The following is an 18,585-nucleotide window of genomic DNA, read 5'->3' as shown; positions in this document are numbered from 1 at the left end:
ATTGCCATACCAGGTTGAACTGGACTGAGAGATGATCAGTGTTTGAAATGAGAACTATGGCAATTGATATTGATGAAATATTCAGGAAGTGATAGTGCTGAATTCCAGAGATAGGACGAGAATGACTGTCTTTGCCAATGAGGCAGGCCTGAAGGTCTCCAGAAAAAACTGGAGTCAGTAGGCATCAAGGAGGAAAAGCTGTTGATTGATTTAAGACAGACCTCAAGCATATCACTATTTAAAAAAACACACACACAACCATCTTCAGCTGTTTCATCAATGACCTGTCCTTTTGTAAGATCAGTGCTGAAAATTGTTCCATTGATTTCTCCTTGGTAAATGAAGCAGTGCATGCCTACGTGCGGCAAGACCTTAAGTGTTTAATTATAGTCTGATACATAGCAAGTACCATTTGTGGTCATCTATATACTACTAAAACTCTCATGCTCTGTCTGTTTGTGACCTCCAATTAGCGCAAACGGTGCATTAGAGCAGCACTTTTTTCGGCTAAATCGAATTAAAATGTGCTAACTTACAGAATGCAGGCAAAGTTTAGGGTTATATATTTGTATACAATTGCTCATTCGCCAAAAATCAACAGGCTGCCTTTCACCCGAGACCCAATCGGCCATCATGGAAATCGGGACGCCACAGCCTGACGCATGCGCTCAGCCAGTGTCAGCGGCACCTCACGATGCTCACAGAGCCGCTTCAACCTTCCATGGAAACTGTGACACCACACCACGACGCATGCGCACGGCCAGACTCAGCGGCTTGGATGCTTTGATGTAACTACTTCCTACATTCTATCAAGCATTAGGGTAAAAATATATGGATAGCCTAATTATGCCGTGTGGAAAGAGAAGGGGGACATTATGGTCAAGAGATGACAGCAAACGTCGTCGGGAAGCGGCAAGGAGTGGGAGAGAACAACAATCGGATGAGGCCAGGGCCGCATGTCTCCAGGATCAAAGAGTCAAGACAAAAAAGATGAGAGAAGACGAGACAGAGGAGGACAGGCATGCACGTCTCCAAAATGACAACAATAGGCACAGATGGAGGAGAGAACAAGAATCCAATCAGGCCAGGGCTGCACAACTTCAGGATCAGAGAGAAAGAACAAATGGTAGAAGAGATGAAGAGACGAAGGATGAAAGGGCTGCACGTCTCCAGAATGACAAAAACAGGCAGAGAAGGAAGAGAGTGAAAAGAGACAGATCTGGATGATGTGGTGGTAAATTGGATGAGTAAGTATGCAGATGATACTAAGATAGGTGGAGTTGTGGATAATGAAGTAGGTTTTCAAAGCTTGCAGAGAGATTTAGGCCAGTTAGAAGAGTGGGCTGAAAGATGGCAGATGGAGTTCAATGCTGATAAATATGAGGTGCTATATTTTGGTAGGACTAGTCAAAATAGGACATGCATGGTAAATGCTAGGGCATTGAAGTATGCAGTAGAACAGAGGGCTCTAGGAATAATGGTGCATAGTTCCCTGAAGGTGGAATTTCATGTGGATAGAGTGATGAAGAAAGCTTTTGGTATGCTGGCCTTTATAAATCAGAGCATTGAGTATAGGAGTTGGGACGTAATGTTAAAATTGTACAAGGCATTGGTGAGGCCAAATTTGGAGTATTGTGTACAGTTTTGGTCACCGAGTTATAGGAAAGATGTCAACAAATTAGAGTACAGAGAAGATTTACTAGAATGTTACCTGGGTTTCATCACCTAAGTTACAGAGAAAGGTTGAACAAGTTGGGTCTTTATTCTTTGGAACATAGAAGGTTGAGGGGGGACTTGATAGAGGTATTTAAAACTATGAGGGGGATAGGTAGAGTTGACGTGGATAGGCTTTTTCCATTGAGAGTGAGGGAGCTTCAAACAAGAGGACGTGAGTTGAGAGTTAAAGGGCAAAAGTTTAGGGGTAACATGAGGGGGAACTTCTTTACTCAGAGAGTGGTAGCTGTGTGGAACAAGCTTCCAGCAGAAGTGGTTGAGGCAGGTTCGATGTTGTTGTTTAAAGTTAAATTGGACAGCTATATGGACAGGAATGGAATGGAGGGTTATGGGCTGAGTGCAGGTCGGTGGGACTAGATGAGAGTAAGAGTTCGGCACGGACTAGAAGGGCCAAGATGGCCTGTTTCCGTGCTGTAATGGTTATATGGTTAAGATCTTCTGTCATAAGTAATATAAAACATTAACAGCCTTGTAATGAAAGAGATCCCTCTTCATCTGCTTCAAGTCAGGGCGACATCTTCACCAGGTAAAGCATCCTCACAGAATCTAATCTGTAAAGTTTCCATATGTCCTGTGTACAGTGGATTCTGGTTAATTGGGAATCGTCAGGACTATACATTTTGGCCCAATTAAGCAGCAATTAACTGTAGTTTCATGAAAATAGTTAAAAAGGTATAATAAAGACAATATACCCTTTGAGTTACAAATTCTATATGTAAATGAAATACAGAATACTATAAACCTGCATTTGTTCTTAATAACTACTAACAGAAGAATCCATCCATTGTACACTGCTGTTCTTTTGACTGTAAATGAACAAAATAAACGCAGACACCTATCAGAATTGGGTTTATTATCACTGGCATGTAATGTGAAATTTGTTAACTTAGCAGTAGCAGTTCAATGCAATACATAATATAGAAGAGAAAAATAATAAATAAAAGTATAAATAAATCAATTACAGTATATGTGTATTGAATAGATTATATTAAAAAAAAAGTGAGGTAGTGTCCAAGGGTTCAATGTCCATTTAGGAACTGAATGGCAGAAGGGAAGAAGCTGTTCCTGAATCGCTGAGTGTGTGCCTTCAGGCTTCAGTACCTCCTACCTGATGGTAACAGTGAGAAAAGGGAATGCCCTGGTTGCTGGAGGTCCTTAATAATGGACGTTACCTCTCTGGGACACTACTCCCTGAAGATATCCTGGTACTTTGTAGTCTAGTACCGAAGCTGGAGCTGACTAGATTTACAACCCTCTGCAGCTTCTTTCGGTCCTGCGCAGTAGCCCCTCTATACCAGACAGTGATGCAGCCTGTCAGAAGGCTGTCCACAGTCCATCTATAGAAGTTTTTGAATGTATTTGTTGTCATGCCAAATCTCTTCAAACTCCTAAAGAAGTATACCCGCTGTCTTGCCTTCTTTATGACTATGTCGATATGTTGGGACCTGGTTAGATCCTCTGAGATTTTGACACCCAGGAACTTGAAACTGCTCAATCTCTCCGCTTCTGATCCCTGTATGAGCATTGGTATGTGTTCCTTTGTCTTGCCCTTCAAGTCCACAATCGGCTCTTTCATCCTACTGACGTTGAGTGCCAGGTTGTTGCTGCGACACCACTCCACTAGCTGGCATATCTCACTGCTGTACGCCCTCTCGTCACCACCTGAGATTCTACCAACAATGGTTGTATCGTCAGCAAATTTATAGATGGTATTTGAGCTATGCCGAGCCACAGAGTCATGTGTATATAGAGAGTAGAGCAGTGGGCTAAACACACACCCCTGAGGTGCGCCAGTGTTGATTGTCAGTGAGGAGGAGATGTTATCACCAATCCACACGGATTATGGTCTTCCGGTTAGGAAGCCGAGGATCCAATTACAGATGGAGGTACAGAGGCCCAGGTTCTGCAACATCCCAATCAGGATTGTGGGAATGATGGTATTAAATGCTGAGCTATAGTCAATGAACAGCATCCTGACATAGATGTTTGTGTTGTCCAGGTGGTTTAAAGCCATGTGGAGAGCCATTGAGATTGCACCTGCCGTTGACCTATTGTGGCGATAGGCAAATTTCAGTGGGTCCAGGCCCTTGCTGAGGCAGGAGTTCAGTCTAGTTATGACCAACCTCTCAAAGCATTTCATCACTGTAGATGTGAGTGTTACCAGGAGATAGTCATTAAGGCAGCTCACATTATTCCTCGTAGACACTGGTATAATTGTGGCCTTTCTGAAGCAAGTGGGAACTTCTGCCTGTAGCAGTGAGAGGTTGAAAATCTCCTTGAATATTCCCGCTAGTTGACTGGCACAGGTTTTCAGAGCCTTACCAGGTACTCCATCGGGACCTTCCACCTTGCGAGGGTTCACTCTCTTTAAAGACAGCCTAACATTGGCCTCTGAGACAGAGATCACAGGGTTATCAGGTGCAGCAGGGATCTTCACAGCTGTAGTTGTGTTCTCCCTTTCAAAGTGTGAATAGAAGGCGTTGAGTTCACCTGGCAGCGAAGCATCGCTGCCATTCATGCTATTGGGTTTTGCTTTGTCGGAGGTAACGTCTTGCAAACCCTGCCAGAGTTGCTGTGTATCTGATGTCATCTCCAACCTTGTTCGAAATTGTCTCTTTGCCTTAGTGCAGATAATAGACTGTCTTCATATAATCCTTTTGATTGTATCCTCCAAATCTTCATTTTCATTGTAACATTAAAGATGATTGTTGATACTTTCAAATTCTTTGCCATTCCTAATTTGTTGAAGTAGTGAAATCGTTTCACTTTTGCTCCTAGCTGTTTCTGGCATCTCCAAGCCTGAATGCTTGAAACTGCAGTGAGAAAAACAGTTCTGAATTGTCCTGCTGTTTGTTTCTCACCAACTATCTCACTGATGCTATTTTAAAAACTGTTCACTCTAAGCAGAGTGTAGGGTCTAACGGCCATACAAGCACAAGTCTCCTGTCCGAATTAAAGGGCATAGTATCCTAAATAAACAAAGGGAGTCCCGGCTATTTTCTCGCTTAGTTTTTGGTCTTTACGGTTTGTCCCAAATAAGTGGCTGCCTTGATTAATCAATTGCCCAATTAACCAGAATCCACTGTATTTCATTGAGGTCACCTCATTTTTCTTCAGTATTTCTTCATAGATATTCCCTTCGTCTAAGGATTCATCTAAGTGACCTCTACTGCACCACTTCTAGGGATGGATATGTTCAAATCGCAAGCAATTGAATTAAATGCCAGCATTCCATTTCAGCCAATTACATCTGCATACCACCTTTGTGCTTCACGTATGAGGATTCTCTGTAAACACCAGAATAACCAAAGTGGGGGTTACCCTTGTGTTTCTTACATTAGTCTCCATCTATCATCATTTCCCCCTCCCTTACAACCTGTCTGAATTCCAACCCCACTTGCCCCCAGACTGTGTCCTCAATTTATCTTTGTACTTCAGGCAAGCTTGAGTATGTTGCACACAGTTCTTTCATCTCTTGTTACTATAGATTTTAAACAACTAAAGCACTGAGCACAGAATGCCAAAATAAAAGTAGCCTATACATCACAATTTTCTGTTCCGTCTATTCTGTTGCTTACTACACCCTCATCCCCATTACAGTAACATTCTGTGGCACCTCAAAGCTCTTTCTGCAATTGGTTTGAGTTGGGTGCTGTTCGAGGGGAAGCTGGTGGAGACGATGTGGGTTTGAAGGGCATTGAGTGGAACCGATTCGGCATGAGTGCCCAATCAGGATCCCTCCAAAAGGTTTTTTAAAATGAAAAATTTAGGAAAAGTTTTAAAAATATATTGGGGTAATTTTCACCTTGGTCATTGTATTAAAATGTGAACTGGCTCAGATCACCTCAGCATCATCTTTGCCATTCCAAATCATGAAAAGCAATTGTCAGCCTGAAGGAATTGTCAGTGGTCAAAGAACAGCAGTGTAAAAAGCACTGCTTTACCCACATCTCTGAAATCATTGACACACGGAGCCCTGTGCTAATGACAATGTGGAGACTACTAGGCATAGTCACAGTAAGTTCTTTAAGACCCAATAATGTTGTGTTATAAAATAAATAAGTTCGCAGAACATTACAATTGAAGACAGCAGGGTGTAGACAGCTGTGTTTCAGTATCCTGTTTGGGTCTCTTTAATTCCTCTCTCAATGCTGATGCTGCACAGTCCATTCTTTGCTACAGTTAACTTAAAACTAAAGACCAAATGTTGCACATTTTCGTTTTGTTTTCTTCTGGTTAGGCAGAGATCAGTGTCACATACATTGATAGTCACCATGTGAAAACTTGCAATCTGCATATAAAAGCAGGCACAGATAGTCCAATTTGTAGGCTTGAGTAGTTACATGAAAAATTGTAATGTGATCTTATAATGGCTACCTTGTATGTTCTTACAAGGAGATAGATGCCTTTTGTCCAGAAAAATAGCAACATTAATCTTTTAACTTTAATGTCTTTTTTTCACTTACGTAAAACAGCGTGATCTGTATTTTTTTTTAACTAGGAAACTTTGCTGGATGATCGTCATCATGTTGCTGTTGCACTTGGCAAAGAAGACACCTCTGGCAAATGCCCTGCACAGGTAATAATAATGCAGCAGGCTGTTTGGCCATTGTGTCTGTTGCCTAATATTAACACATTTACAAGTAGTAAGTAATTTAACAAATGTATGTAATTTTATGTACCAGAAGCATCAGAGGTAACAAACAATGAGCACTACACCTCGGTTTCTCTATAGGATTTTCTGTACAGTGAATTAGTCTTGTTGGCAATTGAAAAGGCAACAATATATATTCTGCTGCTGATTCTGTTTAACTTTTATAAATGCTACATTACCAAATGGGGGTGGAATGGGATATAAGCACATCTCACAAAACTTAGCTGTCTGAAATCAGTAGTTGCGAATTCTAAATTTTCATTATATTTTGAGAGTCCTACATGACCTTTGCTTTTCTAGAGTCATTGTGAGAAAGTACTGGTAAGAGCTGTTGTTATAAGTGGAAACCAAATGCCAAAAAAAAAGAAAAAAAATCTAAAAATAGTTTACATTTTTGTAAATTTTAATGGTCTCTCTCGGAAGTGATCCTGATGAGAATTGTGAGGAATATCTCCACTGATAATTTTGCAGTCAAGTGAAGCAGTGTGCTATGAGGCAATGAGTTGGCAGATAATTAGAAAATGAGACAAAGCAGAAATTAATGAATAAGACCTTTTTATCCTCAAATTCCCTCATACCTGCTGTGTGATTATAAAACTTTGAATTTCCTGGTTAGTTATAGCTCTTTTAATTTTTTCTAGTTATCATCACTGTGAAAGTGAGGAAAGGATTGTCTCTACCAAAAGTGGCATCCCATAGCAGTCCTGACGAAGGGTCTCGACCCGAAACGTCGACTGTACTTCTTCCTATAGATGCTGACTGGCCTGCTGTGTTCACCAGCGTTTTGTGTGTGTTGCTCCAATAGTTAATTGATGGGTGTGGATCATCTAATAAATGGGAGTTCCTTCACCAGGAGCTTAAAATACGAATCCATGTGCAATACATATTGTGGGGCTCTGTTAAATGTAACTTGTATTTTGTAAGGAAGATGATGGCTGGTAATACAACTCACCTCCTCTGCATTTTTTTGCTCATTGATTCTGTGTCATCCCAGCTGGTGCATTCCATACGGGGTCTCTTAATGCGTGTGCAGCTGAACAATTCAGAACAAATGATTCCCTTTGTAAACAAGTGGGGAAATCTTATACTATACAACTTATCAACTAATATTAGAAGTTTATCATATTTCTATGCATACCTTTAATGTTAATACTCTTGCTTCTTTAGGTACAAGAGGATAATCAGGAACTATCCAAATTCATACTTCTGACTTATGAGGATCTAATCTCATCAGCTATTACTATGGCACCAGAAGATCCTGCCTACTGGAACAACTTTAAAGCCAAAAAAGAAAGACCAGGTCGCCAGCGTCAGATGCCAGTATAGCTAATTACTATAAGTAGTAGTGTGAAACCTACTGGTTTTGTCAAAGATGTTGGGTTTGAAATTCTGATTCCTGACTAAATGTATGATAATGATATGTTAATGGCGTTTTGTAAAGCACATATTACGGTTTTACAGTCAATATTAAGTATACAACAGAATAAATACATACAACTAAAATTTCTTACGATTCATGAAGGAACCCACATTATTTCAGAATACTAATAATGCCTCTAAGATTTTGGGGTGTATTCTGAAGTGTACGTACTTCAATGTTTCCTTAGAACAAGGGTTCCCAACCTGGGGTCCACAGACCCCTTGCTTAATGGTTGGGAACCCCTTCCTTAGAAACTTCTCTGAATTGCACATCAAAAGCAGAGATGACTGATAAGAAGGTGCCACATAAAAGATGGTATTAGAGATGATATACTGCCAGAAAAACTGATTCACAAATGGTAAACAATAGTTATTTTAAAGTTGGAAGGCTGTGACCATCAGGGTCCCACAGAGATCGGTGCCCAAGTTGTGCCAATCTTGATAAATGAAACAGGTATCCATGTAGATTGATACAAAGCCAGGTGGCAGTGTGGTGATAATGCAGAGAGACTTCAGGGAGAGTGGTTAAGTTAATAGACAAGGACATGTGAAACACAGGGTAAAACATGAGGCAGAAAAATAGGTAAGACTTTAGAGGTTGAAAGATGTTGGTTTGGAAGAATGAGGTCCTTGTTCACAAATCACTGGCATCAAGTGGTAGGAAAACAAATGGTACACTGGTTCTGATTGCAAGAGGATTGGAGTAGTGTCTTTTTCCAATTACACAGAGCCTTTGTCAGACTGTGTCTATGGTGTATAGATCTGGGCTCTCTTCCCAAGGAAGTATATCTGCAGTTGAGAGAGTACAGCAAAATTTTGTTAGATTATTAGAATAGCAGGTTTTTTTCACATGAGGAGACATTACATAAACAACATTTAAGAGGGAGTTAGATATGGCCCTTGTGGCTAAAGGGATCGGGGGTATGGAGAGAAGGCAGGTACAGGGTTCTGAGTTGGATGATCAGCCATGATCGTACTGAATGGCGGTGAAGGCTCGAAGGGCCGAGGCCTACTCCTGCACCTATTTTTTATGTTTCTATGTTTCTAAGGCCTTTACTAACTTTAGAAGAATAAAAGGTGGTCACAGAATTCCTAGGGTGGCTGACACATTATTTCTTTTGGCTAGGTATTTTGAACCAGGGCTCATAGTCTGTAAAGTGTTGACCACTCAGGAATGAAGAAGAAATTTCTTCATAAGGTGGTGAATCTTTGGAATTAATTGTACAAGAGGGTTGTGAAGATACTTCACTGAGAATGTATCAGATAGATCAATAGATTTTTAAAACTATTATTAAGGGAATCTACAGAAACAACATTAATGCAGCAAAATGATATTGAGATTTTTAAAGTATCAGCTGTCTACTCCTAACACAGAAAATGCTGGAGAAACTCAGTAAGCCAGGCAGTATCTTTGGAAAAGAGTACATTCGACATTTCGGGCCAAGACCCTTTATCAGGACTGGAGAGGAAAAAAAGATGATGTGTCCGAGTTAGAAGGTGGGGGTCTGCTCTGTTTTTTATTTTCTAGTATTTACTCCCGCATACTTAATCACCATGATTACATTTTCCTCTCCCCAGCAAAGAAAATGGCTTGGATGCTCCTGGGGTTGGGGAGGGGGTAGTTCTGGTAGATCCCATACGACAATTTAAAGACTGCCACATGAATTTTGAATTTACTGTCTAGTCTCCAACCAGCAATTCCCCATTTCTGGAGTTCTTATAGTTTTTGTGTCTTACTTTCCTTTTTAAATTTTATTTCATTTCAAGTCAAGTCACTTTTTATTGTCATTTCAACCATAACTGCTGGTACAGTACACAGTAAAAACGAGACAACGTTTTTCAGGACCATGGTGCTACATGAATAATACAAAAACTACACTGAACTACGTAAAAAAAACCCACAAAACTACAGTTTTTTTTTACATAGTTCAGTGTAGTTTTTGTATTGTTCATGGAGCACCATGGTCCTGAAAAACAGTTGTCTTGTTTTTACTGTGTACTTACTGTACCAGCAGTTTGGTCGAAATGACAATAAAAATTGACTTGACTTGAAATGAAATAAAATTTAAAAAGAAAAGTAAGACACAAAAAGTATAAGGACTCCAGAAATGGGAAACTGCTAGTTGGAGACTAGACAGTGAATTCAAAATTCATGTGGCAGTCTTTAAACTGTCTTATGGGATCTACCAGAACTACCCCCTCCCCAACCCCAGGAACATCCAAGCCATTTTCTTTGCTGGGGAGAGGAAAATGTAATCATGTAAAGATGTAATATGTGGGAGTAGATACTAGATCATAGAACATTTCAATGGTTTATAAATGCCTTTGAATGTCGGGGGCTTTCAGAATCATTGTGGAATCTACCTGAGTTTACATTCTGTCAAGGGCTTCTGGAAGACACAGCTTCTCATCTAAGCAGCAAATGCAGCCAACAGGCCCTACTCGCAAGTATAGCCCAATAGCCTTTTAAAGACTTGGACTACACTGATGGGAAAGAAGACTGTTTTTAATCATTCTGACTATACATCTGCAACTTTTGTACAAGACAGTAGCAACATTCTGCATTGTTTACCCTTGATGTCCTCATTGTAATGCTTATTCCCAGAGAAGCTAAGTACTATACCAACATCCCAATCCAGGAATCTATGGACGGTGAGTAAGAAGATACCCAGAATGTTTTATTCCAGCCAACTTTTCAATTGATAGGTAATTTTCATGTTTACTTTTTTTCTTACTATCCCTTTAATACTGACTGCTTCAAACTTGACCGTTTCCCTGCCATTTTCGCACTGCCCACTTAATTTCCTTTGAATACCCTCTAAATGTTTCATAAATATCACATGGGGCAAAATCCTGCCCTACCTACACTGACAGTAACTAGTTTTGCTTCTGCTATTCATTCAGCCATTTACTAGAGTAATTGAAATTTCCACTAACATTTTAATTTTCTTCTCCTACATATGCATTAGGCAAAACATTGGCAAACTCAACAACATGGTCTTTTTTCCAAGGGAGGGTTTACTAAAAAGAGAGGACATGGGTTTAAGATCAGAGGTGGACTTATTTCCTGGCATAATTTACATAATACTATATAATTATTTATGGTGCAACTGTAGCGAAAATCAATTTCCCTCAGGATCAATAAAGTATGACTATGAAAAGGGAGGGGCAGCTTTTTCATGTGAAGGAATGAGCAGCCAAAATTAGTGATTGAGGTGGGTCTGTCAGAAACACTTTTTTAAAAAACCATATAGATGAGTAAATGGATAGGATCGGCTTAGAGGGCTATGGGCCAAATGGGGAGCTCTGAGCAACACAGTCAGCATGGATGAGTTGGGCTGAAGGGCCTGTTTCTATGCTATACGGCAATGTGCTGCCAGATTCAGTTCTCTCTTCTGAAGTGAACTTGCTAGCCATGAAGAAAGTGGACTGTTTACAGAGCGCATGCTTACTGCAATTGCCTTCTATAAAAGCTGACAAATCTGATAGCTGTGTGTGTGCGCCACATGAATTCTGATATAGGAATAGTGAATATATTCATTTCACTGAAGAAGAATGGCTCTGAGGGACAAGGGATAATTTACAATTTTTAGTTTATATTTACTTAAAGCAATTAAAGTTTTAAGCAATAAATAATCTTCTGGAGGAATTCAGTGGGTCAAACTACATCTGTGGGAGGAAAGGAATTGTCGATGTTTTGGGTGGAAATCCAGCATCATTCCTTTCACCCTACAGTTGCTGCTCAATCCATTCAGTTCCTCTAGCAGATTGCTGTTGCTCTCGAGTCCAGCATCTGCAGTCGAGTCACTCAAGGAAATTGAGCTACATTTATGTATTCAGAAGCATTCAAAAGTTCTTGATATGTTCAACTATCTAGTTGCAAAGCTGATCAGTTTTTTTTCTCTTTATACCCAGTTAATTTGCTTTTTAATAATGGTCTATATCCCCAGTACAATTCCAGTTTACTTACAGAGAAAAAAATGATTCACAAACAACAGAAATTAATACATGTTTTGAAAGTAGTATTTTACAGATATCTGTTACTTTTCCATTTTATAACTTAAGTTATGGAAAACCCAGAGCCAAATAAATTAAACAAAATCGACAAGGTGGAAGAAAGTCTGTACAGCATAAGTTTATTTTAATTCAATTATTTATCTCTGCTTTAATTGGTAAGCTCTAACACCCCTACCATCAGGAATTTCAAAGTAACCAATGAAACTCACTCAAATAATGTTTTCGTGGCCCTAAATTTCTCAGCTAATTTTAAATGACCACTAATATGCATAAACATTCTGCTTTAATAAAGTTAGTAGTTCCACATTCCTCTTAAGGCATGATTATCAGGATCAATATATTGAATTGGTAGATTATTGCTGAGATTTACTGTATTTTTATCCAAATCTGCACTTTGTATACATTATCCCATTGCATAATCAGTATATCTAAGTTAAATAGAGATTTAGTAAAACACCAATAACATGTTACTTTACTAACATATTTTATTTCTCTATATCACAGTAACAAATGATTAATGTTGTGACCATCCACGATGCAACTTCTTTGTAGCTTGTACCTGTCAAATGAATATCACTCCAGATAGACACAACGTGACCTTTCATTATGCCCCAAATTACCAAATCCAGCTTTCTGACTCAGATTGTTATGGCATCTGACAAAGTCTGCTGTCACTCTTCGGGAAGGCCACATGTGAAGACCTGAAGCATTAGAGTGTTTCTCGGCTGTAATCTTGAAGTAATGTCATGCATTGATGTCAGCTTCTTGTTCATTCCTGCTGGTAACAATCACAAAGCAATTATTTGTGAACAGTAACTGGAGAAAAATATATTCATATGAATTGTAAACCACAATGTCTGAAAGCCTCCATTTTATACTACTGCAGATTGATATCAGGTGATAACATCTAAATTTTGGATTTAGACTTGTGTTTTATAACTTAGTTACAAGAAAAAGTTTGTGAATGCTTTGCAATTACCTGGTTTTCTGCATTAATTACTCATAACGTGGTCTGATCTTCATCTAAGTCACATTAGTAGACAAACACAGTCTGCCTGAACTAATAATGTACTATTTCTCGTCAAAACTGAATACACCATTTAACCAAACAGTCTAAGTTCAAAAAAAAAGTGTGTGCACATTTGGAATAATGCTTTCTACAAAATCTATTTGGAGTCAGGTGTTCCGATGAGATGAGATTAGAGCTGTGGGTTGTAGAGGTGCCTTGCCCTATAAAAAAGACACAAAGTCAGGTGACTGACAGACTGCTCTTCTCAAGAAAGTTCTGTTTATGTGAACCATGCCTTGATCAAAACTTTCAGAGTACCTTAGAAGAATTGTAGAGATGCTTGAAGCTGGAAAAGGCTACAAAAGTATTTCTAAAGACATGAGTTCATCAATCCACAATAAGAGAAATTGTCTGTAAATGGAGGACATTCAGTACTGTTACTACTGTCTCTAGGAGTGGGCATCCTGCAAAGATCACACCAAGAACACAATGTGCAATGTTGAAAGAGGTGAACAAGAACCCAAGGGCAACAGCAAAATACCTACAGAAAACTCCAGAACATGCTAAGGTTTCTGTTCATGTGTCCACTATAAGAAAAGCACTGAACAAGAATGGTGTTCATGGAAGGACATCAGGAAGGAAACAATTATCCAAAAACTAAATATTGCTGCATGTCTCAAGTTTGCAAAAGACCACCTGGATATTCCACAGTGCTTCTAGGACAATATTCTGTGGACAGATGAGATAAGAGTTGAACTTTTTGGCAGAAATGCACACCAAAATCAAAACTTCATCCCAACTGTGAAGCATGGTGGAAGGTGCATCATGGTTTGGGGCTGCTTTGCTGGTCAGTTTGCAGTCATTGCGGGAACAATGAATTCAAAATTGTATAAAAACATTTTACAGTAAGAGGTCAGGGTAGCTGTCTATCACCTGAGGCTTAATAAAAGTTGGATGATGCAACAAGACAATGATCCAAAATTCAGGAGTAAATCAATAACAGAATGGTTTAAAAAGAAGAAAATTTGTGTTTTGGAATGGACAAGTCAGAGTCCAGACCTTAACCCAATTAAGATGCTGTGGCATGACCTGAAGAGGGCTGTTCATGCAAAGTATCCCAGAAATATTGATCAACTGAAACAGTTTTGTATGGAGGAATGGTTTAAAATTTCTCCTCACTATTGTGCAAATCTGATCAGCAGTTACAGGAAATGTCTGATGGAAGTTATTGTTGCTAAAGATGGTTCTCCTAGTTATTAAATACAATTGTTCACATACTTTTTCCAGCCTGGTCTGTGAATGATGAAACAATCTGTTCAATAAAGATATGAAAAATACAATTGTTTGTGTGTTATTAGCTTAGGCAGATTGTGTTTGTCGATTATTGTGCCTTAGATGAAAATCAGACCACATGTTAGTAATTAATGCTGAAAACCAGGTGATTCCTAAGGGTTCACAGACTTTTTCTTGCAACTGTATATTTTTAAATAATTTAGCTATTGTGCATTTTAATAACAAACATAAGATTTATCTACAATATTAAAGCAAATCTGATGCTCATGTCCTCATCAGTTGTAGATTTAGAAGGAGGAATTATTCTGGGCAAGAATTCCAGAGGTAACACCCTAATTGGGTGAAATTCCAATGAGTAGTAAGAAAAAAATTAAAACACAGCAAGTCAATATTGCTAACAGCCAACAGAACATTAACGGTCTAGATTTTAACACTCCTCTCTCCTATTCCAACCTCACTCTTTCTGAACACTCAGCTCTGCACTCCCTCTGCACCAATCCTAACTTTACCATCAAACACGCTGGTAAGTGGAGAGGGTACTGTAGTAGTCTGGCAGACCGACCTCTACCTTGCTAAGGCCCAGCACCAACTCTCAGACACCCCCACTTACCCCTCGAACAGGCCCCCACCAAGGAACACCAGGCCATTGTCTCCCACACCATCACCAACCACCAGCCTCAGCGTTCCCGCACCTCCCATTTCTACCTCCTACCAAGATCCACAAGCCCACTTGTCCAGGTAGACCCATTGTTTCAGCTTGTTCCTGCCCCCACTGAACTCATATCGGCATACCTTGACTCTGTTTCATACCCCCTAGATCAGTCCCTGACACCTCACACGCTCTTGATCTTTTCAAGGATTTCAAGATCCCTGTCCCACATCATCTTATTTTTACTATGGATGTCCAGTCTCTGTACACCTCCATCCCCCACCAGGAAGACCTAACCAGTCTCCCCTCCTGCTCCCCCTCCCACCACCACCACACTCCTCTGCCTAGCAGAACTTGTCCTCACTCTAATAATTTCTCCTTTGGCTCCTCTCACCTCCTTCAAACAAAAAGGGTAGCATGGGTCGCAGCTATGCCTGCCAGTTTGTTGGCTACGTGAAACATTCCATGTTCCAAGCCTACACTGATGACCATCCCACACTTTTCTTATGCTACATCGACAACTGCATTGGTGCTGCTTCCTGCACCCATGCTGAACTCATCGACTTCATGCACTTTACTCCAACTTCCACCCCGCCCACAAATTCACCTGGTCCATTTCCGCCACCTCCCTTCCCTTTCTCAATCTCACTGTCTCTATCTCCAGAGACAGCTTTTCCACTCTCACAGCTACCTGGACTACAACTCATCCCACCCCGCTACTTGTAAAAATACCATCCCCTTCTTTCAATTCCTCTGTCTCCACTGCATCTGCTCTCAGGATGAGGCTTTTCATTCTAAAACAAGGAGATGTCCTTTTTCTAAGAAAGGGGCTTCCCTTCCTCCACCATCAATGCTGCCCTCAACTGCATCTTTTCCACTTCACACATGCTTGCTCTTATTCCATCCTCCTGCTACCCTACCAGCCACAGGGTTCCTCTTGTCCTCACCTACCACCCGCCAGCCTCTGTGTCCAGCACATAATCCTCCAAAACTTCTGCCACCTCCAACGGGATCCCACCACCAAGCACATCTTTCCTTCTTCCTCCCCCATTTCCTGCTTTCCATAGGGATAGCTCCCTATGTGACTCCCTTGTCCATTCGTCCCTCCCCACCGATCTCCCTCCTAGCACTTAACCTTGCAAGCAGAACAAGTGCTTCACCTGCCCCTACACCTCCTCCCTCTCTACCATTCAAGGCCCTAAACAGTCTTTCCAGGTGAGGAAACACTTCACCTGTGAGTTTGTTGGGGTCATTTACTGTGTTCGGTGCTCCCGGTGTGGCCTCCTGTACATCGGTGAGACCCTGCATGGATTGGGAGACCGCTCCATCTGCCAGAACAAGTGGGATCTCCCAGCGGCCACCCATTTTTATTCTACTTCCCATTCCCATTACGATATGTCCATCCACAGCCTCCTCCACTATTGTGATGAGGCCACACTCAGGTTGGAGGAACAACACCTTGTATTCCATTTGGGTAGCCTCCAACCTGATGGCATGAACATCAATTTCTCAAATTTCTGGTAATGGCCCCCACCTCCCCACTTTCACAATTCCCCATCCCCTTTTCCCTCTCTCACCTTATCTCCTTGCCCACCCATTGTCCCATCGCCTCCCTCTGGTACTCTCCCCCGCCCCATTCCTCATTTTTCTTTTTTCCATGGCTTTCTGTCTCTTTCACCGATCAACTTCCCAGCTCTTTACTTCATCCCTTCCCCTCCACATTTCACCTATCACTTAGTGTATCCCTACTTTTTAAATCTACTCCTCAGTTTTTTTTCTCCAGTCCTGCCAAAGGGTTTCAGCCCAAAATATTGACTGTACTTTTTTCCATCGATGCTGCCTGGCCTGTTAAGTTCCTCCAACATTTTGTGTTTGTTGCTTGGATTTCCAGCATCTGCAGATTTTCTCTTGGGGGGAAAAAAAAATCAGTGAGTGGAACTTCTGTGGGCAAATAATGATAAAGGCCAGAGGAGAATAGCCAGACTGGTTTACACTGACAGGAAGGTGAAAATAACTCTAATAACCACAAATTATATAACAGTGGTGTGCAGAAGAACATCTGAATGCGCGACAAGTGCAACACGAACCTTTAAGTGGATGAGCTACAGTAACAGAAGACTACACCGGATTCCACTCCCGTACCTAATAAAGTGGCCACTGAATGTATATGAATTTAGATTTGTTTTCTAAACTCAAGAGTTCAGCCTTTTGCCTATTAAGTTTGATTAAATGATACCTGAAACTGAGAAAGAGCCAATGTTGTTGTTCAATAACAGTTGTAACACCAAAATGATATATATTCCTCCACCCTAAAATAATCATATGTGTATGCTGGACAGAAACAGTACACAAGTCTTCGAGAAGACAAATTGAAAACTTGTAATAAAAGATTGGGACTGGAACTCACAAAACTACCTTGGTTCCTATGGATATAGTATTACAGAAGAGAAATGTTAAAAAATGTAAGAATTTACTCTGATTATCAAGGAATTCTCTTTAGAATGATTTCATGGAATTTCATGAGAGATTGAAAGCAACAACAGATTAAAGAGAATTATTTATTATTCTTCTAAGCCTTGTGGTCTGTACCTCCACACTACAAGATTTGTACTGATGGATAGTGAAGAATTTTCCCAAATTCAATGGAAGTTTAAAAAAGACTTGTAGATGCTAGAAATCTGAAATAACAAATTCTGGAATCACTCAACAGGTCAGGGCAGCATCTTTGGAAGGGAAACATACAATGTTTATAATGAAGAGTCTCTGACTTGAAACATAAACTGTTTCTCTTTCTAGAGGTGCTATCTGATCTGCCAAACACTTACAGCATTTTCTATTTCCCAAATGCAAACTTTAAAAGTAAAATATTAGCACCCAAAGAGTCATAAAAGATGCACAGCTATCAATTATTTGGTCTGAACAGGTAACATCGTACTTACTCTAGATTAAGCATCATGTTGACTGAGAATTAATTCCCTTTCCTTTTTTCATTGGTTTGTGCTACTCTCATTCTAAAGGCCAACAATAGTCTTAATGACGTCGATCATATTATTAAATTACACAGTATATGCAATAGTTTAAGCAGGAAACTTAAATTGACGTACCTTTGATTATTTTATCTTATACAGATATTTATTCAGTTATAGAGTTGCACTGACTTAGGGGAGCACTGGGAAGATGCAAACAGCATTTTAATGTGATTCTTGGATTAGTGGCAGAAAGCTGGAGTTGTGTAAAACAGAAGCATCCAAGTAATTGGATTTTGTTCTGATGTTCTTGCAAGAAAACCAGAATTACTCAAGACTAAAGATAATGCTAAAGACATTTTGGTAACAACATAGATTAGGATTATTGCAACTAAGATTCTCTTCATATTTCAAGTGCTAGAACACAAAATGTTGAAGGATAAAAGAGGGTTTAGTTGAAGGAAGTACTAATGGGTACTAGGATACAATAATGAAGAATACAAGAACAAGCATTTGTAAAAAAGTATTTAAAAAGTGGACAGCAAAAGTTTTGGAACTTGCACAAATATAAATTACTATAATGCCTTTTCTGGCTCCCAGCATAGAGTCTATATGGTGGAAAAAATCTCAGAATGACAAAAAGGCAATGTCATGAATTGGCCTGTCACAGAAAGGGCCACAGATATCCTATTAGGGTCATTATTCAACAATCAAAATCATGAGTGGATGAATTAGAATTAGTAGTAATGGTCCTCATGCTCATAAAGTGAAGAAAATTGTTGCATCTCCTTAGGAATATCACTCTACCCAAAAGCTACTGTTCAGTAAAGGATTTTATACTCAC

The 18,585-nt window shown here is 40.0% G+C and overlaps 1 protein-coding gene across 2 annotated transcripts in view; it reads left to right on the top strand.

Moving 5' to 3' along the window:
* Window positions 1-7,894, top strand: part of aasdhppt (aminoadipate-semialdehyde dehydrogenase-phosphopantetheinyl transferase) — a 51,359-nt gene extending 43,465 nt beyond the window's left edge. For both annotated transcript variants that reach the window (XM_072263125.1, XM_072263124.1), the window contains 2 exons: window positions 6,236-6,313; window positions 7,556-7,894. In XM_072263125.1, coding sequence (XP_072119226.1) covers window positions 6,236-6,313; window positions 7,556-7,714 — 237 coding nt within the window. In that variant the 3' untranslated portion in view covers window positions 7,715-7,894. The remainder of the gene's footprint in view (window positions 1-6,235; window positions 6,314-7,555) is intronic.
* The last annotated feature ends 10,691 nt before the right edge of the window (window positions 7,895-18,585 follow it).

Source organism: Mobula birostris, chromosome 7 (genome assembly GCF_030028105.1).
Source record: "Mobula birostris isolate sMobBir1 chromosome 7, sMobBir1.hap1, whole genome shotgun sequence".
NCBI lineage: Eukaryota > Metazoa > Chordata > Chondrichthyes > Myliobatiformes > Myliobatidae > Mobula > Mobula birostris.
This window is presented reverse-complemented; position numbering and strand designations above follow the sequence as displayed.